Here is a 20,452-nt window from a genome sequence, read left to right on the forward strand (position 1 = left end):
CTCTCACTTGCAGGATGACAGAGAGGCATAAAGAAAGAGGATTTGTTTTTTTCAGAGGGGGCGGGGGAGCTAGCCCAATCCTTTTATGAAATTCCAGATAGTATAGAGTTCGCATGTCTTTCGTCATGGTTCCTTCTCAGCGAGTCATCAGGAATGCATGGGGCGTCTGGCTCGGGGCAGCCCTGGCATCTCCATGCAGAGCGCCCAGTGCCACACCTGGGCGCAGCCACCCTGTACGCGTGTGCTCGTAGTTTGTACAAAATGGGCTGATTGTACCGAATGTTCAGCCTCTGTGCGGAGCGATATTATGATACAGTATAAATCGCCAAGTATTCATTAGTATTAATGATGTATTTTAGGAGGTCAGGCAGTTTTTAGCGGATGACAAATGTATTTGTTTAAATGGGTAAACATGACGATTTGCGTTGCCCGATGGTTGCAGAGGAAACCGATGAGCATGCTGTGAGAGGCAGCAGCTTGGATCCAGCCATCCCGCTGTGCTCTGGCTGTGGGTTTGTGTCTGGGTTGCATGGGGCGGTAGGGCCACCTGCCAGCAGCACCGCACGCTGACTGCCCACTTTCTGCTCTGCTTGCAGCCCCCCGGCTGCCCCGACTACGCCATGCTCTCCTTCATGGGTGGCTTCCACGGAAGGACCCTGGGTAAGCGAAGCACTGCCGGCAACACCTCCCATCTCTTTGCCTCCTCTCGGCCGCTGCAGTAAGCTGTCATCTCGCTGTAGCTTCTGAAAAGTATTTTTTTCCTCAAATAGTACCAGTGGAGAAGCTGTAGGTTTATTGAAGGTTTGCCTTGGAAGCCCCACCAGTACTGAAACAGAATATTTGAGTGATGGGGGGAACTAATTTCATATTTTTTGAGAATTTATTTTTGGAAGGTCCCTTATTTTCATTCTGAATCCAACGTTTCCTGCCTATGATAGTAAAAATCTAACTCCTGGGGTAAAATTACCACAATATACAAATGAGATGTGACTCATTTTTACCATTTTGTATTGGCTCAATCCCTGTTCTACATGTTACCCAGAATGCTGTAATTCTGAGCTTTGCGACCAGTTGTCTTTGGACAGGTGAAACTAATTTCATCTGAGCAGCCTGTTCAGATGACAGCGGTTCTCCTGTTCTTCTGGAACAGTGTGTGTGGAAACTGATGCTTAAAAGCTAGAGCAATCCACTTCAGCTTGGCTAAATCCAATTACCCAGTATTTCAGAAAATAAAGTAAAAAAGTAGAGCAATTAAGTTAATTCTACAGTCCTGGTGTCAGGCAATTTTTCACCTCTTGGTAGCTTTTTTCCTGTATTGTTCCTAGTCAGGTATTATTTTAATTTTTGCTTTTCTGGGTTTAGGTTGCTTAGCTACAACTCACTCTAAAGCAATTCACAAATTGGACATTCCATCGCTGGACTGGCCTATTGCTCCATTTCCAAGGCTAAAGTATCCTCTGGAAGACTTTGTGAAAGAGAATCAACAGGAAGAAGCCCGCTGTTTAGAGGAGGTAAAAAATTCACTGGCAGCTTTCTCTTGTTTTTATTTTGAAATAATGAGCAGTGTTAGTAGGATTAGCTGCTTCTCACGAAAAGAATGTTTTCAGGGATTGGAACAGCATGTGATTAAAACAGCATTCACTGTTGTTTACAGTCAGAAGTTTGTCCCTGCCTTTCAGAAGAACAACCAGTTTACTGTAAATTACGGAGGTCTACATGAATCATACCAAAGTGAAATTTCACATGCGAGAGAAGTTCATTTTATCACAGTGAACTTGTCTGCCAGGTCCTGCAAAGGGACCTGGACTAAGGGGAGCACAGTGTGTATAATCCTCTGCAAAGAGAACCTGTAGCAGTATCTTGAGTTTTTCAGCCTTTCTGTGGTAGAATTGTGGCAGAAAGCTCTGATCCTATCCTGCCTACAGCTGCGGGGAGCAAGTGGGCAGGGACTGTGGCAAGGCGGGCAGAACAGTCTAGGGGAGGCAAACTGTCTCTGGGTACCAGAACCATGGGATTCCCTGCTGGGATCCAGGATCTGTCGCTTCAGAGTGGGTGGTGGGGAGCAAGGGAGAGCGTGCCCTGCGCCAGGAACTGAAAAGGTCTGCAATCGGGGCATCGTAACCCGCTGCAGAGGAGCACAGCAGTGCTCCACATGGCTGTGCAGAGCTGCAAAGAAGACTTATTCAAACCTGCCTCACTTCAGAGAAAACAGCAAGCATAGAAAATTGCTTCTTTGTGTTTGCTCTGCTGTAGCTTGGGGTGTGGGGGAATTGTGATGCAAAAAATCAATCCACAAATTAATCTGATTAATTTTAAAGTACCTGAAGTGGGTGACTAGAAAAAGCAAATTTATCACATTACCTTCTTTAATACATTAGCTGAGTTTTGTTTTCTGACACAAAATCTGTTTTCTTCTGTACTACTTAGGAATGACAGCAATGCTATAGCAAGCTCCAGTGGTCTTCACCATAGTTTCAGCTGAAATCTGCTAGTTTTCACACCATTGTAGATAAATGTCCAACTAGTTACAATGTGTTTAGGATATGATTCAGGAACAAGAGGGCAGTGTTAAATCCTGAAGGAACTACTTGTTAATTCCTTACACTTCCTGACACCTTTATAGCCAGGAATGTCTATGAGAAGTTGAAGTTCAGTTGCTGAGATTTAATCTTTCTAGGAGGAAATGGGCAAATGTCTTTAAAGGAGAACATACCATAAATGTTTGATTTACAGGTGGAAGACCTGATTGTAAAGTACAGGAAAAAGAAGAAGATTGTGGCTGGAATCATTATAGAACCGATACAGTCAGAGGGTGGGGACAATCACGCGTCAGATGACTTCTTCAGAAAGCTACGAGATATTGCCCGAAAGGTAATCAAATATTTCACTGTTTGCTAAACGCGCAGTTACTTCTGGTGTCTCCAAGGCCTCCCCCTGCCCAGGCACTTTGGGAAGCTTCACAGGCCTCCTTCATAGCAGTTGGGGTGGTTACGTACCTGCCTCCCTCACAGGCTTTGAAAATGCCACCCAGGCTTCTCCCAGATCATTTCAGATATTCTCTAGAAATGTTCAAGACTATATTAAAAAATGCATAGATTATATAAAAATAAGTACATAAAAATATGTGCTTTGTGAATTTAGGTAGAAAATATGTTTCTAGTGCCTTTCTGAAAAAATAGCTGAGTTTTTAATTGTGAAATCCCAGGCACAGTGAGTGGCATTGGTGTGGGGGTTGAGGAGGGGAGATTTGGAGCAGTGAAGGGAGAGGAAGGAGGGATGTTGCGTGTAATTGGCTTGTGTTCATCTGTTCCCTAAGGGAGGTGGTTTTGTTTTGGAAATGCGGACTCACGTTCCCTGCTCTTTACATCCCATCTCCGCAGCATGGCTGTGCATTCTTGGTGGATGAGGTGCAGACAGGAGGCGGCTGCACAGGAAAATTCTGGGCACATGAACATTGGGGCCTGGATGACCCAGCTGATGTGGTAACGTTCAGTAAGAAGATGATGACAGGAGGATTTTTCCACAAAGACGAGTTCAGGCCAAATGCTGTAAGATTTTCAATGAAACTTGGACTCTGTGCTAGTTGGTGGCCTGTTCGTAATTGCAGTGTCTGTGGAAGAGACAAGCTTTCCTTCAGTAACACAGGTTCAGCTAGCTGGAGCTGCTGTTCCATAGATACTTGCTCTGGGCTTACACAAAAGTTGTCGTCACTTCACTTTTATTCTAGTTGCTGTCGGTCACAAAGGTCATAAAGGTGGTGGTGGGAGGGAGAGGAGAACTAATGAACTAACCTTCGGGACAAAACCCAACCATGGACTGACACCTTTTTCCATAGGGCAACGTGGTATCTTCAGAGCTTGTATGTCAGCATTACGGATTCCGTCAGCAAGATTTCTCCTTCACATTAATGACATTTTAGGTGTAATAAATGGGAAAAAAAAATAAATTGAGAGAACATAAAGCTTGAATGTAAAACCCATACAGATGATGCTGATTGCTGTGTCATCTATAGCCATCTTTCAATGTGGTGTCAGCCAGAATGCATTAAATCTGTACATTGAAGTAGTTGCCCTTTGTTCCTGCTCAGCAGGGCAGCTGCTTTTTGCTCTTACAACAAAGAAAAGGGGGTCGGTGAGAGTAGTGCGTGCTTTTTCATATGCCAGATGTTTGCATTACCAGTTTGATGGCTTGCTTTTCTTTATCGTTGTGATTTGTCTGTTAACATGCTCCACAACTCACTCTCCACCCTTTCCCAGCCCTATCGGATTTTTAATACCTGGCTTGGAGATCCATCCAAGAACCTTATGCTTGCTGAAGTCATTAAGGTTATTAAGAGAGAAGACCTTCTAAACAATGCAACCCACGCTGGGAAAGCACTGCTGACCGGGCTGCTGGATTTACAGGTAAACACCGGGAAGGGTTAGAGATACGTTTGCTGATCAGTTAGGATCTCACCTAATCTAGTTTAAACACTTGGACTGAGGACTCCAGCTAGAAACTAGACCATAACCATAGCTTGCTGGTTGGGTTACTTCAATACAAGCCTGAATAACTGTGTCCCATTTTGAATTAAACTTTTACTGACTTAGGGATGCTGGTTTTATATAGCTTAATCCAAAATAAAGGGTGACCCCCAAAATACCTGAAGGCATGAACTGTAGCTAGTTAACTTATTTTTCTTGAAGTCTGTTACCACAAGCAGCTAGCATTTCATTGTCCCAAAAGTTCTTTTTAAAGGAAAGTGCCTTTATATTTTGTTACAATTCCAGTGGGCTGTTGAAACGAGAAATTGGTGGCTTTCCCTCCCTTGACTAAGGGAAATTCCATCACAGCTTCAACTGTGGAGCCTCACGTGAGAGGGAAAACCAGCCAGGCATTTCAGGGCAGGTTTGCAGCGTAAGGACGGCTGGTTTCTAGCCCCATTCTAAGTTATTTATGCTCAGGTTTTCCTGGAGTGCATTTTAGATGCTGTGAAGTGTTACAGCGCTCACTTCAGCAGGCTCCATGTAAGGTTTTACTTGGCCCTGCTCAGGGGTGTAAATTCACTCTCACTTCCTGCTCAGATGTTTATCTGCCTTGCAAGGAGAGAACCTGCTGCTGCCGGGCTGCTCAGACCCTTGTTGGACCGAGGTTTAGGTGACAGGCCCAGCATGTGCAATAGCTCTGCTCACAGGAGGAGGCAACAAGGTTTCCTGGCAGCGCAGAGCCAGGTGCCAGGCGAACTTCCTCACCTCTCTTTGCAGGCTCGTTACCCCCATCTTATCAGCAGAGTGAGAGGAAGAGGAACATTCTGCTCGTTTGACACTCCAAATGATGCAACTAGAAACAAGTTAATTACAATAGCCAGAAACAAAGGTAAGAATGCTTTTGTGTGGATTAGCTTCAAATGACAAACAGTAACACACGTAATGCTTTAAATTTTCCTTTTTTGTATGGTGCACGTGTACTACACTATCAGAGGACAGAAGTCGATTTATGAACAAAGCTGTATTTAGACTTTTCTGGAAATACTTATATTTTCAGAGACATCAGGCCAGTCCGTTGCATGGTGTGTACATTTACCTTTCTCCATAGGTCTAACGTTACTGGAAGAGACCTGTGTAGGGCATGGGTTTTTGTGACATCACTTTAATATTCCTCTGCTGTGACCTTAGGTTTCTAGAAGTAAGCCACAGCTTACTTCTAGAAACAAGTCAGGGAAATTAAAAGAAAGTGAATGTAACTGTCACTCAGGAAAATACAGGGAGAAAAAACCTATGAATAATGAAATACAATGAATTGCTTAAAATGGGCCCAGATCTACAAATACATCCTTCTTTTACTACAGACCTGTATCCAGCTCTAGACAAGCCCAGGCAGCAGGAGAACCTCGTGATCTAAAGCCTAACTTTCTCTTTGAATTTAAGTGTGTGCGGGCCCTGGGTTTGCTGCTGTCAGTTTGGGCTGTTACTCACATCAGGCCTGCTTCTTTCAAGAGATATATCTAAAGTATTTTGAAACCAAAATTTTAGAGTGTAAAAGACATTGATATTTTTTGTTCTTGGAAACTAAGCCAGCAGGGAGAGAAGGCAAGTGGTTTGGTTCATGATAAATCAAAGTTATACTTGGAGGCAAGGTAAGCTTAGCTCATGGTACAGATTTTTGTTGCCCACAAACATTTCAAAGAATTGATTGATTTGGGGGTAAAAAAAAAAATACTATGCATTTAAAGTACTGCAGGAAGAAGCTTGCCAGCACTGAGCTATTTTAACTGTCTGTAATTAAAATCAAAATAGTTTAAAAACAAAATTGCAAAGAAACCTACCGTGCCTTGTTCTGGCATTGCGGTACTTAACCCATGGAGCACTGCAGCTTTGAAGTCTCAGATGCTGCTGGAGCTCCACGCTGGATGGAGTCTTTCCACTGACATTGGGATTAGTCCCAACGTTCCAAGCATTTTACAGAACAGCTACAGGCACCCACAGTGGTGTTCTGAGTTGCTGTGAAGCTTGAGGCCCCTGGCACCACTGACTACGTGGTGCACCTGTGTGGTTAGCAGGAATTCAGGGAGCTTCTGTTGGCCCTCCACAGTGAGGGGAACCTCATTCGGAGACCTGCTTTTTTCTGGATATTTTGCAAAGGTGGAAATGACTAGAGGAGCTACTCTTCTTGTTTTAGGTGTTGTGCTGGGAGGCTGTGGTGACAGATCGATTCGTTTTCGTCCAACGCTGATCTTCAAGGATCATCATGCACACCTCTTTCTGAACATTTTCAGTGACATCTTAGCAAACTTCAAGTAAAAAGCAGTTCCCTCGCACTGAACAGCTGATTATGAAATTAGTTTGCATTAATTCATGTCTTCTCTACTTACAAGATAAGTGTAAAGTCATAAACTAAGGTTTGTGTTCTGTCTGTAATCCTGCCCAAGGCCAGCTGCTCCATGCAAACTCGACACAGGCAGAGCATCGGTACTGGTCACCAGCAGGTACATGCAGCTGTCCCACACTGTGCATTTGTAGAAGCTGTGGCCCCTGTCTTCCGGCTTGGGTCATGTTAATGGCAGAGTCCTCTCTACGTTCCCAGCCCTGACTCTTTGATTGCCTAAATATGATCTGGTACAGTCCCTGTTCACAGGTCACCAATCCCAGCACATTTACTCTTGGGTCCAGAAGCAGCAATAGGTGTGGCGCAACACTTAAAGCCACATGCCTGCCATACAGAAAGTGCCATTCTCTAATGGTAGCTGGAATAAAATAGGTGTTTCACGGAAAGCTCTGCTTTCCACCACTGCCAAGTACAGTATTTTACAGAATAATTTCCAGCTTTACTCCCCTGAATACAGTCACCTGCCACACCAGCTGGATCAGGACGCCATCAGCCTCCACGTACTGCTTCAGGGGCCACGTGTGCGGCGCTGTAAGTGGAACTGACGTAGTTGTACTTCTTTTCCTCCTCCTGGATTTTAAAACTTTTGCCTTGTCTTACAATCAGACTACTTGTCAAGAGAAAACTAGACCCTGAGTACACAATCTGACAAAGCTTAGAAAATCATGTGAAGCACATTATTTCCACCTCTGTCAGCAATCTAGAATGATTTTAGATTATTTTACCGTAACACACAATAGCCATTAATTTCTCTATTGGAAGTTCTACATGAATACTTCAGGTGTTTTGTAAAACTACAGCACAGTTGCTTGACCTTAGCCATTACCTGACATCAGAGCCACTACAGCGAAGGCCTAGTCCTAATTGCATATTTATAATGCAAAGTAATTCTATTTTTGTTCTATTAATTCTAAGTCAGTGATACTTCAGAGATCTAGAAAGCCACAGGATCAAAAAGTGTCAACAGTGGATTAAGTTGTTTCTCTTCAGATAATTGTTTTGGATGTCTCTTTACTATGTGCTCTTTGCTGATCGCTTAAGGCTGACTTGAACTAGGTCTGGTGCCTTTTTTTTTTCTTTCTCTTGGCTGGCAAGCACCTGAGTTTTGCTTACTAAGTTTAACTTTCTGTTGTGCACCACAAAACAGGGACCACAGTGGACTTTCCAGTTGCCCTATGAGGATCTGACCACAATTTTTAAGTATGTAATAAGAGACAGAGCAATTAAAAGATTTACAGGTTTAATACAGCTATCAAAATGGAAAAGGTTTCTTACCTGCTTTGAGAAGTGTTGATCATGGCTTTCCCATTTTATTTTTTGAGTGCTGGTATTGGGAATCTCAAGTACGCTCAATTCTGCTCACTTAAAAATAATGGGATTTCTGTAAACCTCTCTGCAGAAACCAGAATTCTAGTACCAGCTGGTCAGAGCCTGAGCAGGTTTTTGAACAGAGGTTGGAAAAATCTGGGGGAAGGACTGGTGACTTGGCGTTCCACAAAACCTCATTGTCATCGCTGTCCTTGTACGCGTATTATCAGCAAGAGGAAAGTCAAACCGAGCACTGTATTTGACAGCATTTTGTTCAACATATCAGTGCAGTAGTTTTAGTAAATGTCTCTAGCAAGTCTTGTACTTTTACAGAAGCAAAGGTCAAGTAATTTGAAGTCTTACCACATCTTCACTTTTATTATGAATACTCTAGCCGTTTTTATAATTTTTACTGACAGTCAGTAACTGTATAATTGTGTACAACATGTTGATGAAATCATGTTAGAGTATACATAGAAAGCACTGCAGCTGAGCATATAAAGTTAATATTGTTTACAGCATACTGTGGACAGTGCCAAATAAATGTTGAAACAAATACTTAACTACACTTCATGGTGTAACTAGTAAATGTACACAGATTCATGAAAAATGACATCTCATGTGTAATCAATATTCTTAAATAAAATATTTATAATTGAACTTCTCATGGGATTTTTATTTTACACCTCATACATGCCTAAACTGAATCATTAGTGCATATTAAATATATTCTCAGGACGTTAAGCCTCCCAAAAACATGCTACGTGCATATAGGCCACTGTATTTTGCTGCTGTGGTGTTTAAGGTGAGGAACATTTATCTTTCAATATTATTGTACTCCCCAGTATCAGCCAAAATTTAAAATACTGGAGCCCCCCCCACTAGGAAAAGTTCAACACCCATAAATAGCAAATCAGGGTTAGCCTGTGCATGTACATGGCAGCTTTACTTACCCACATCAGCTGATCCACCCAGAGACAGAGGTTTCAATACGTGTGAGGAAGAAACGGAAAAGAATAATACTCCAAATTTCTCTGTCAGAGGGCCAGTTTATATGCCACTGTATCAAGTAACAGCTAGATAAGCTGTAAGGAGTTAACCTCCTGACAATTCAAATAAAGTTGTACATGTTACAAGTGATCAGGTTTGATTCTTTTTCAGGTTTAAATCCTGCTCCTCCTTGCTACTGAGGTTTTGGATTTGGAAAAGGAGGAATCACACTACCACCAGAGAATAAGAACACTGTCCTTCATGGACACAGGTGCTGAGGTGATTGACCCTGCAAGTTCAACAGAATACAAGCAGACATGTTTTCAGCCTTCATTCAACATAGCTTTTAGGTGTCTTACCTTTTTTCTTTTCTTTTTGGGGGAGTAGGGAGTGGAAAGTTACAGATGTAAAAATATGGCCAAATCAGTAAACACATCAAGGGATACAGATGACTTGTGTGCCAGGCTATACAGTAATCTTCACAGAAGACCACATGGTCTAAGATAATTTTTGATAACATTTACTGAAAATTTTGCAACTCAAGTGTTACAGCATTGGTTAAATACATACAGAACAAACACAAATATATGCCGAGAAGGACAAGTAGTTCCAAATTAAAAAGATGATTAGGATCCAAACTGAACAAAGGATCACAGACTGTCCCTGTAACTTGCAGCATCATAGTTTAGGTATGTTTTTCCCTTATTCCAAGGGAAAAGCAATTTCTACAAGAGGCTCCTGACATTCTGTCCCAGTCTGTAACTTACGCTGACAGCTGAACTGTCCACATGTCTTGTTTCGCATGGGTATGCTCACAGCCTGGAAGACCTGGCCAAGAGACCCGCACACCTTACACACCATTCCATACTGCCCTTCCCAGTTACGCACTCGTGTTATGAAATGGAGGTATCTCTGACAGTCAGCATTACTTATCATATCTGAGACAGGTTTTAATTTCAAGAGGCTTCCCAGTCAACCTAAAATTTGGTAAAAGAAACAATGAATTTAAAGTGAGGATGCTCTGGCAGAGTTACTGCATTTCACTTTTTTTTTTTTCTCCTGTTTTTCCTGTTCCAAAGCAATCTGAGGCCAGCCGAAACAGTCAGGGCAGCACTGGTAACTCGGCCTCCTGCATGTTCCAAGCAGGATGGTTTAGACTTAGGGCTGCTGGTGACAGTGCACCACACACATCACTGCATCCAATATAGAAGAGATACTACTTGCACCTTGCACAAACTGCAAAGACATTTAATCCAGGGGTTTTTCTTTACCCTTTCTACTTTCTACACTGAGTGCACTTACCAGCAGGCTCTGCATGGGAAAGTGACAGAAGTATGTCAGTTTGGTAAAGTAATTAAACTTCACAGAAGAATAAGCACAATGAACATGCAACAAGGAAAATCACTGGCAGTTAGTTGCTGTATCACTTAAGTTCTCCAAATATTTGAGTAAACTTCTGTCTGTCTATAATCTGTCCAAACTTAACTGTAAAATATAAAATGTCTGTACTGTTATACCGTTTGAACTGGAGAAGTAGCTCCCCCTTGCTATCTCCAGCTTCATCCAGAGTCATCACTGTCTCTATAGGACAATAAATATCATTCCGTCTTCCCCAAAATGTCAAGTGAGCCACTTTGACAGTACGGCCGGTTTCATTTAAGTAGATTAATCCGATAATTCTTCTGAAAAAGTAGCTCATACCATACAACATCGCACCAGCAAAGAGCGCAACGCCAGTTGTATACAAGAGGATATTCTGAGAAACCTGGTCTTGCAGATAGAGGTAGCAGATGGGAGGCAGTATGACCACAGTAGTGGCAGTCTGTAACAGCTTCAGTCTGGACAGCACCCTGCAGTACTTAATCCCTGGAAACCTGTAGACCAGTCTGAACTCCTCTCTTTTCCCATCCACAGCCTTCTGTTGGACCGCAGCAGCAGGGGCCGAATGGCACAGACACAGAGATGGCTCTTGCTGTCTCCCAAGATAACCATTAACAGCATTAACTCGCCAGGTTTGTGACTGCAGACGCTCCCGTGTACCAAAACACCGGGGTAGGCGAGCATCTTCCCTTCTCCATGACCTTGTCCAGAGCTCATTTTGTAGCCATCTCCCAAAGGATGGTGCCATGCAGACTTTAGTCCTAAATCTGCAGAGCCTAGCCTGCAAGGAAATATTCCCACAGGTCATCATTTGAGTTCTCTTTATAACAGAGCCACACTTAGCTCAGCATCTGTTCCTTAGGCCCTGAAGACAGTAAGCCTGAGCCTCCCCGCCCCAGCTCACTGTAACCTTGCACTTAAAACCAGTTACGTTAGGGAACTGGTATTTGCGCTTGTATCCCTCCCTGCAGATGACGAGGGAAGATACTTCTGATAACACAGCTGACAGCAAACTCGGCTTACCGAACCCAACCTTACGGTGTCACCTGCCTGCCTCTTTTCTTGAGCAACATCCAGGTGAAAGCACCAGCACTACGGGTTGCTTCTAGGCAAAGAGGGTGAGAGGACCTGGGGCTGCTAGCCAGCGAAACCGGCGACATGTTAAATACCCACTCAAATAACAACTTTAGGGAAACGGAAACAAGCGGCCTAAGCACGATAAAGGAGAGGCGAGCGTGAGGAACGCCGAAGAGGGACTAGGCAGTAGGAACGTGCAGGAGATAAAAGAGCGGGAGGGAACTACCCCGTGGCGCAGCACACACGCTGCCGTTCCTGCCGCCACACGGACGCGTAACTAAGCGGACAGCCCGGCGGCAGACCCGGGCCGAGGGCCGCCGTCGCCCCAGAACCGGCCCCCGGGGCGGCCAACGGCAGACGCGCGGGCACGCCAACGCGGCGAGCACAGACGCCGCCTCCCCGGCGCCCTCCCGGCCCGCGGCCCTCCTCCGCCAGCACGGCTCTCCGGCGGGGCGGCCTGTCGCCCTCCCCCGGGGCCGTTACCCGGCCGTGAGGCGCCGCGCGCGGACGCCTCCCGCTCCACACCGAGGCCGCTGGCGGCCCAGACGTGCTGCCGCCGCCGCCTCACGGGCTCACCCCGCGCTGAGCCCCGGGGAAGAGAAAGAGAAGGGGAAGAGGGGAGGGGACGGGACGGGACCCGACCCGACCCGTCCCGACCGCTGCCCGGCAGCAGAGTCCCCCCGCTTACCATCGCCATGGCACCGCCGTCCGAGCGCGCGGCCAGGCCGCAACACCCAAGCGCCGCGCGGCAGGGCGGGAAGGGGCGGTGCCTCCCGCTTCCCGGCGTCCCCCGCGGCAGGAGCGCGCGGCTCGGTTCCGCTGCCCCGTCAGGGCGCCATGGCGCCGCCGCGGCCCGTCGCGCTCTGCCTCTTCGACGTGGACGGCACCCTCACCGCCCCGCGGCAGGCGAGTCCGGGGCCGGGGCCGGGGCCGGCTGAGGCGCGGCTCCCGGCCCGGGGGGGCGGGGGGGGGTTCGTTCGTGCAGCCAGCCCGGGTCTGGCACGGGGAGCGCTCCGCGCTGAGCGGACACCGGGCTTTGCTGGAGGGCTGCTAGCCCTCGGGGAACGAAGTGTGCGGGCACACCGCGTTCTGCACCCGTCCCCGCGTGCTTCACGTTACTTTGCCGTTGAAGGCAAAAGAAAATAAGGTCCTTTCTCTCAAAGGCCGGCCCGGTATCGCTGGGTTTGATCACGGCTGCGAAGCAGGGATGCTGCTCTGACGGTAAGAATGCTGACACATCTTCTGTTTTGGAACCCAGAAAATCACAGCAGAGATGGCCGCGTTTCTGCAGAAGTTGCGTCAGAAGGTTAAAGTTGGAGTCGTGGGTGGTTCAGATTTCGAAAAGATTAAGGAGCAGCTGGGCGATGACGGTAAGGACAGCGGCTGATGCAATCCCTTGCACTGCATGGCTGACAAGGAAGTTGTGAAGGTTAGGTGTAGGTTAAACCCAAGTCATTCTCCCCCTCCCTTGCTTTTAACTTTTTTCCTGGTTTTGTGCTGTTGCGCTTAATCCATGCAAAGCTATGGACAGGCGTTAGGAACTGCAGCCTGTTTGCATTTTACGGGTGTCTCGGTGCCTTGTCGGGGGTAGTTGCTAGTAGTGAAATCCTGACTTTGTGACAGTACTTGAGGAAGGCGTTTTGACGTTGTCTTTTTAAAACGGAATTACAGAACACGGTAACACATACCTGTGTGGGCTGCTCAGCTGTCCAGCCCATCCCTGAAGGATCTGACTGCTCACTGTGGGGTCACAACACAGAGATGGACTCTTGCGTTAGTCCTTTGAGAGGCATTTCCCGTTCTGTACAAAAGACTCTTTAATGGCTTAACTTACCTGATGCCACCAGTAGCCTTCTGTAATGCCCAAATAACTCAGAATTTGTTTGGCTTACGGTGGTCCCCAGTACACCATCTCGTCTTGCGCTGTAGTGAGATTCTCACAACTCCTGGACATGTACTGTAGATTAGTAACATTGAGAAAACAAACATAAAATAGTAGTGTTTGATCTGCCCTCTAGCCAGGCTGTGTGCCAGGCTTTTGTAGTATTTGAAGTGTTCAGTCACTTCCTTACATTTAATGCAGAGAGAGGTGTTTGCAGTAGAGGATGAGCCTTTAAGCAAAAATACAGGTTTTTAATAATTGAAAGACTTCATGTGATTTGAGGTGTTAATCTTGGAGAGAAATGAGTGGTTTTGATCTTGTGCTCGATGTTACGCTGCTGAATCTTTCATGCTTTACGATCTAAGGTTTGCTGTATTTTAACCTATTTATTATGTAAGACAATTCTGCGTTAAACATACAGGGGGAAATTATAAGTTACTGTTGTTTTGTTTGGTTGTAGTGGTTGAAAAATTTGACTACGTTTTTCCAGAAAACGGTCTTGTAGCATACAAAGATGGGAAGTTCTTGAGCAAGCAGGTAAGTGTGAAATTTCCCGTAAAGTGAAAGAGAAATTTTCTAAACAAGACTTTGCAGGTTTGTTGCTGCAGTGGAGTCCACAGATCATTCATTTGTCGCTCTGATCATGTAACAACAATCTGCACCTTAAGCTTTATTCTTTGGGGTATTCTCAAAACCAAAAGCTGTTGGAGTCTGGAGCGTCTGATCAAATGGGAACAGTGAAAACCCTGGAACAGCCTTTCACCTCAGGAAAGGTGGCCAAGCCCTCTGCGCCTACAGGTGTGATGGAATTTCATAGCTGATGTCTATTGGGCCTTGGGGTTCAGAAAGTTTCTTGTAGATCTCTTGTAGCCGCTTTTTAGCGTTAATTCAGAGTGCACATTCTGGTATGTTGCATAAACTAGAAGGTAAATACACCAAATTAATACAAACATACAACTGATTCTAGATACCCTAATCACCTTCATTGGCTCAACATAAGTGATGGAGATGAAAAGTTTAAAAGAGATCCTGGCTGAAACTGCTGACTTGAGCAGTGGTTTCCCGTTTACTGCAGTAACGATCTCCATTTCTTCGTACTTGGCTGCAGTAGACGTTAACTGCAACATCTGCTTAGGTCTGCTGTCTTTGGCCCACACTGTTTCCTTCTAAAGCAGGTACTTGTCAGGAGCATGTTAAATGACAGTTTGGTATTAATGGTTTAAAAACACAAAAGTAAACAAGACAAATGAGAGTCTTTAGTTAGTACTGTGTGTGCATCAACCGAGAGTTACTTACTGCAGGCATGTTTCTTTGTGCTATTGATTGTGCCCAATTATCCAATGTCGATGTTTTCCATGCAACTTGTTTTTAGAATCTCAAATTCTGGAGCCTTGGTTGAATGGTATTTGTTTTGTTAGAACATTCAGGGTCACCTGGGTGAGGACATACTTCAAGATCTAATCAACTACTGCCTGAGTTATATTGCAAAGATTAAACTACCAAAGAAAAGGTATGTGCACACATGCGACTCGGTGTCACGGTATCTTCCATGTTATAGTGTTGAGCGTCAATATATAAAGCAAGCTTTTCCGCAAAAAATGAGTGATTTGGGAACACTGTATACGTGAAACAGAGCTCAATCCATGCATGTAAAGACAAGCTCCCAACTGCAAGACAGCATTTGAAATACTGATTGAGCATTTTTATTTAAGAGGGAAGGAAGTTTAATTTTGTAGGAGTATTTCCTTGACATGTTTGGAATTCAGCAGCATAATGTTTTCCAGAGATTAGAAGCGTGCAACAGGATCCGTTCTATGTGATGAGTGAGGGTGCAGCTGCTCAAGACATTAATGCATACCAAACGTGAGGCTAGCTAGAAACAAACACCGCCACTTCACCCCAAATCTGACAGACTGGCCTGTCAGAGTCTGAGAATCAGGTTGACAGGATGCTCCCGTCATACTTTTAAAACCAAATCATACTTTTAAAAGTCAGTAAGGGTGATGTTGAGGTTGCCAGATAGAAAGAAAAATGCAAAAGACTTACTGATACCAGAGGTATTGGTTCCTATGTGTTGGTTTTTGTGTGTACAGTGAGGCTGAAAGAGACATCCGATTCCCATTGTCTTCAGAATTAAATGAAAGTTCTTTGTGCTATTCAGTATTTTGAACAGTCTTTCATCTATTTTCTGTCTCTAATCAATTCTTTTTCAGAGGCACTTTCATTGAGTTCCGAAACGGGATGTTAAATGTGTCCCCCATTGGAAGAAGCTGCAGCCAGGAAGAACGAGTTGAGTTCTATGAACTTGATAAAGTGAGTTACAACTCTTGAAAAATATCCAACTCTTCTGGAAGAGGCAGTTATGGCCAGGTTATGATTTTTAAAAAGCTTTTATACTTTGTGCAGGTTTTTTTTTTTCATTTTAATCCTGTCCATGTGGTTTAAATAACTTCTTAGTTCAGACTTCAGGAAATATAGGATAGGGTGGTTTTTGTTGCAATAGTTAACAATGATTACTTGCAGAAGAGGTGGGTTTGGCTCATGTTTCTTTGCCTGTGACTCAGTTAATGGATGCTGAAAGATAGCTGAGCCCCAAGGCATTCTGAAAACGCCCTTTTTTTTGAAGTATATGGTGTCAGAAGCTTATTACCAGTTTTGAGACTCTTCCTATGTCTCAGTCTCCCCATTTGTAAAACTGAATTTTACCAGGAGTTGAAGCATACTTCCTTACTATTCTAAGATTTTCAGACAGAAAAGCAAATATCACAGCATGTGTGTGAAGTTTTGCTCTCTTTTTTACAAGTTGGTGACAGATTAAAGTGGAAATATTCTCAGCATGCTTTCAGTAATAATAAATGTAGCTCTATCACACTAGTCCTGGTACTCAGAACTTTGGATATTTTTGGGGTGCTTTTTTGAGTTATCTTTTTATTGATGAATTAACATAGCATGTAACTGATAGTTGGTTTTGTTTGGGTTTTTTAACAGAAGGAACATATAAGAGAGAAATTTGTAGCTGATTTACGAAGAGAATTTGCAGGAAAAGGCCTCACGTTTTCTATAGGTATCACGTTTAAATAATTTCATTTAAAACATTATTTAATTTAAATTTCACTTAAGTAATATCCTCGTATGGCTATGAAATCCTGTCTCATTTGTGTGACAGTTATCTCTCTGGGGGTGGTTGCAGGCATTGCATGCAAGACTAAGTCTCTCTTCTCTCTTAGGCTTTCATTTGGTACATTTTAATTGAAATCCATCAACAAAGAGAACTTCATTGCTTGTCATCAGTTCATTGTCTTTTAATGTCAGTTGTGTGACTGATTCTGCTCATTTTGAAACATATTACATGCTTCTGATTAGTCAGAGTTGTTTCTGTGAATCAATTTTGATCAGAAATACTACATCAGTGCTGTTCCAGTAGCCCTTGGTTCTTCAGTTCTGTAGCTTTATTGTGTGGGAAGAAGGGAAGAAAATCCAAAAGCAAGTGCAAGTTTAAAGAGAAAAGCGATAATAAGGGGGAATTAATTTTCCATGCCTATTTTGTTCCCTCTCCCCCAATATATTAACACATTCTGGCCTTTTATAATTTTTCAGAATTATAAAGAAGTATGGTTGCCATTAGTGCTGTGGTACTTAACCCCTAAGGCAGAAATTAACTGCAATACAGCTCCTAAAGCACGTTGTAAATACCTTTTTTGACACCTGCTTCAACTGGAAATCATGCTTTTATGTATTGGTAAAGTTCACGGATTTGGAACTGTAACAGCTGCTGTCCTGTTAGGCTGTGTTAAAAAGGCTGATCTTTTTCTATTCTGAAAGGTTTAGAAAGTCTTTTGCAAAAGACTTTATGGCTGTACCATACACCAGTGGCTGTGTTGATTCCCATAATCTTCTTACTTTTAGAAAGAAACTAAATGTAACTTTTTTAATAAAGGTTCGGTTTGGAGAGCAGTGAGTGTTTAGGAACATGCTAAGACTGTCATATTTGTTTGTTCAATGGGTAAAGAATAATCTGTAAATCACAATTGTAATAACTGATACCCTAATAAAATACTTTCTCTACTTGTAAGACTTAACTCCAGGGTCTCAGAACATTTCTGTGACTTCTGCAAAGCTCCCTCTACCAAAAATCTTAGCTGTTTTAATTTTTCCTTGCTTACTCCCCACTCAGAAATGTGTTCTTATAATAAAACAAAGTTTGCTTGGTTTGTGTCTATCCTAGGAGGCCAGATAAGCTTTGATGTGTTCCCAGATGGCTGGGATAAGAGGTACTGCTTAGGAATCATTGCCGAAGATGGATACGAGACTGTTTATTTCTTTGGAGATAAGACTATGCCAGTGAGTATATTGTTTTATTTTTCAGAGCTTCTGTTTTAAACCACGAGCACTGTAGGTTCTAACCAATTGCCTTATGCCTGACAAGAACTCAAATCAGAATATAAATGTGAACACGTGTCCGTGTTAACTGGCTGTGCATTACTAGTCAGCGTAATGCTGGGAGATAGCTGTGAGCATAGATTTTTCTTCAGTTTCCTGAAGTGAATGCAGTATTCTTGACAGACTTAATACTGGAATATGTTTTTAAATTGAACTTCTGTAATTATGTTAAAAACCTAGGTGACATGGTTATATAAAACTCATTATACTGTTTGTGTAGTGTAGATAGATGCTTCTTGTTGGCTGGTGATTATTAAATGTATTTATTTTCCATGGAATTTAATATTGTTCCTTTGCTAACCACTCCGTCTCCACAGTGAGGAACTGAACTCATATATAATCCCTGTCCCTAATCGCTGGGGAAAGCTAAACAACTGCAGGGTGATTCAGAGGCTTTGGAAAACACTGAGCAGAGACTTGACTAGAGCTAGCGAGGGCAACGGCAAGCACAAGGACGTGAATGAAATTAAGGCTGTCTGAGCATGGCCAAGGGACAGTGTCAGGCTAAGTTTTATAAGAAAAGACTTAGTTTTATAATAGTAAATAAATTCTTATAAATTACAAAGAACTTTATAGTTTTATAAACTTTAAAAGGCCAAGCTTTATAAGAAAAAGACAAGCTTTAAATGACAGAGTTTTATCCCCCTTGACACCAGCTGCAAAAGTAATCACCTGTCCCTCTGGCAGAGAGTTTATGGACAGTTGATTTTAAACCCTGTAACTGGCAGTGCAGCATTTTCAGAGTTTTGAATTAGCAGGAGTTGCTGCTGACTCAGTGGAAAGCAGTGTGGCAAACAACATACAAAAATTAGGTACCACTTCCTGTAGCACATGAAGCTGTGGCTTTCAGGGATCTCTGCTCGTGCAGGTGACAGCACCCTTGTTCCCTGAGCCAGCTGTGAAAGGATCTTTTCATTGCTCTCCTGTGATTAGAGACCAGTTACAAATGTCTCATCAGACCAGTAGCTAGAAAGGCCAAAACAGAACTGCAATAGCGAAGGATCAACAGTGTTAACAATGATTTAACTAAAAGCAAAGGAAACCAAGTTGGAAGGAAGAGGATAATGCAAATAAGTTACAAATACCATGTGCTGGTGTAGCATTCTGTAACAAGCTTTACACCTTAATATTAACAAGCAAACAATTTTTAAAAGTCAATACTGGGTTGCTATACCAAACTAAAAACATGGCGAAACTTATACTGGGAGTTCTACTCTTTCATTCCCAATTCTAACATGCAGGTCAGGAAGTTCTCACACAAGTGTTTGTGGTGGTCAGCAGATGTTTCAGCACAGGTGTGCTACAAACACATTATGCAAACATCTCAAAAATTTTTCCAGTGTTCTAGCTTTCTGGAAGCCATCTCAGACATGACTTATGTTATCTCTGTTCTCTTCAGGCTTTCCTTTATGTGTCCTTTTTCCACCCCAAGACTGCGACTATACATTGAGCTAAATAACATTAAATCCTCTTCTGTTGTTTTCCTCTTCTGTTTTCAGGGAGGGAATGACTATGAAATTTTCACAGACTCCAGAACAGAGGGCCACAGCGTCACATCCCCACAGGATACAAGAAGAATCTGTGAAGAGTTATTTTTTAAATAAAAGACTTTTAGAACTGACACTTAAAAATGGTTAAGACAGCTTAATAACTCAAAACATCTTCATTCTGTATGTTTTTTTGTAATTGGTCAGTCATTACAGAAGGGAAGCTGCTATTTAAAAAGATGAACATTTTAGAGGGGTTTTTTTGTATACTACCTTATGATATGAAGACATGAATTATAAGACAGTATTCTCTTGTTTAAAACTGGAAGATGAGTAAAAGAAGCAGCTTTTATTTCTTTCTGGGGGTGGGAAAGTAGAACTGAGCCAGAAGCCCCTGACCTCACACGTGTTCCACGGCATGGTCAGAAGGTGCATCAAGTCCACCACCCTGGAAAGGCTGGACCAGCTGGTGCTAAAGTTACCTCCTCAGTACAGCTGCGGTGCCAACGCACAGTACAGTTAACAGTACCTAGGCTTTTTACAGACTTTTTAAATCTAAAAAATAAAAACATAAAAATTAATTAAAACAACTTGAGCATAGTAGCAAAACTACATTTCTGATTTTCCTGGTAAGACATGAAGGGTAGACGAGATTTTAGTACCAAGTTTTAAGTATGACAATCAGTGTAACTGTTAATACGACTTTTCTTACCTGGCATTAGGAAAGTAATCTTGTGTATGAACGGTTTAATTTAGTAAAGGAGAATAAAATCTATTTCAATTTGTCATTTTGGCAAATAAAATATGTAAAGCAAACCTGTTGTATGGTGCCTATCTGTACAAAGAAATGATAGACTTGAATCTTTCCAATCCCAAGTTTATGTGATACCTTACACAGTAAAAAAGGGGAGAATACAATCTTTGTGTACAAACCAAAATCCCCAAAACAGCTTACAATAAAGGAGGGGGAGCTGTGATGCCATCACGCATCAGAACTATCTAGTTTAATGCCCTTCTCATGCGC

General features: G+C 43.1%; 3 protein-coding genes across 8 annotated transcripts in view; 2 read left to right on the plus strand and 1 right to left on the minus strand.

The window, feature by feature from the left end:
• ABAT (4-aminobutyrate aminotransferase) overlaps positions 1-8,832 on the plus strand; it is a 63,237-nt gene extending 54,405 nt beyond the window's left edge. For all 6 annotated transcript variants that reach the window (XM_054842692.1, XM_054842688.1, XM_054842689.1 and 3 more), the window contains 7 exons: positions 597-660; positions 1,363-1,511; positions 2,734-2,871; positions 3,381-3,548; positions 4,257-4,403; positions 5,244-5,355; positions 6,658-8,832. In XM_054842692.1, the coding sequence (XP_054698667.1) occupies positions 597-660; positions 1,363-1,511; positions 2,734-2,871; positions 3,381-3,548; positions 4,257-4,403; positions 5,244-5,355; positions 6,658-6,779 (900 nt within the window). In that variant the 3' untranslated portion in view covers positions 6,780-8,832. The remainder of the gene's footprint in view (positions 1-596; positions 661-1,362; positions 1,512-2,733; positions 2,872-3,380; positions 3,549-4,256; positions 4,404-5,243; positions 5,356-6,657) is intronic.
• An 837-nt stretch (positions 8,833-9,669) lies between these two features.
• On the minus strand, positions 9,670-12,377 carry TMEM186 (transmembrane protein 186). Its single transcript, XM_054842702.1, has 2 exons — positions 12,308-12,377; positions 9,670-11,323 (listed from the first exon to the last, which is right to left on the minus strand). Exons 1-2 carry the CDS (start codon positions 12,314-12,316, stop codon positions 10,586-10,588), a joined length of 747 nt encoding a protein of 248 aa, XP_054698677.1. The 5' UTR covers positions 12,317-12,377; the 3' UTR covers positions 9,670-10,585.
• Positions 12,370-20,244, plus strand: PMM2 (phosphomannomutase 2). The gene is made up of 8 exons (XM_054842701.1): positions 12,370-12,525; positions 12,878-12,989; positions 13,962-14,038; positions 14,920-15,011; positions 15,715-15,814; positions 16,490-16,565; positions 17,727-17,842; positions 19,441-20,244. Exons 1-8 carry the CDS (start codon positions 12,457-12,459, stop codon positions 19,543-19,545), a joined length of 747 nt encoding a protein of 248 aa, XP_054698676.1. The 5' UTR covers positions 12,370-12,456; the 3' UTR covers positions 19,546-20,244.
• Positions 20,245-20,452: the final 208 nt, after the last annotated feature.

Source organism: Grus americana, chromosome 15 (assembly GCF_028858705.1).
Source record: "Grus americana isolate bGruAme1 chromosome 15, bGruAme1.mat, whole genome shotgun sequence".
Classification (NCBI taxonomy): Eukaryota; Metazoa; Chordata; class Aves; order Gruiformes; family Gruidae; genus Grus; species Grus americana.

Excerpts from the sequence above, each read along its gene's own strand:
- PMM2 (XM_054842701.1), top strand. The coding sequence starts at position 12,457 with ATGGCGCCGCCGCGGCCCGTCGCGCTCTGCCTCTTCGACGTGGACGGC. Across the intron at positions 14,039-14,919 it reads GGAAGTTCTTGAGCAAGCAG|AACATTCAGGGTCACCTGGG; the intron begins GTAAGTGTGAAA and ends TTGTTTTGTTAG. Across the intron at positions 15,815-16,489 it reads AGTTCTATGAACTTGATAAA|AAGGAACATATAAGAGAGAA; the intron begins GTGAGTTACAAC and ends GTTTTTTAACAG.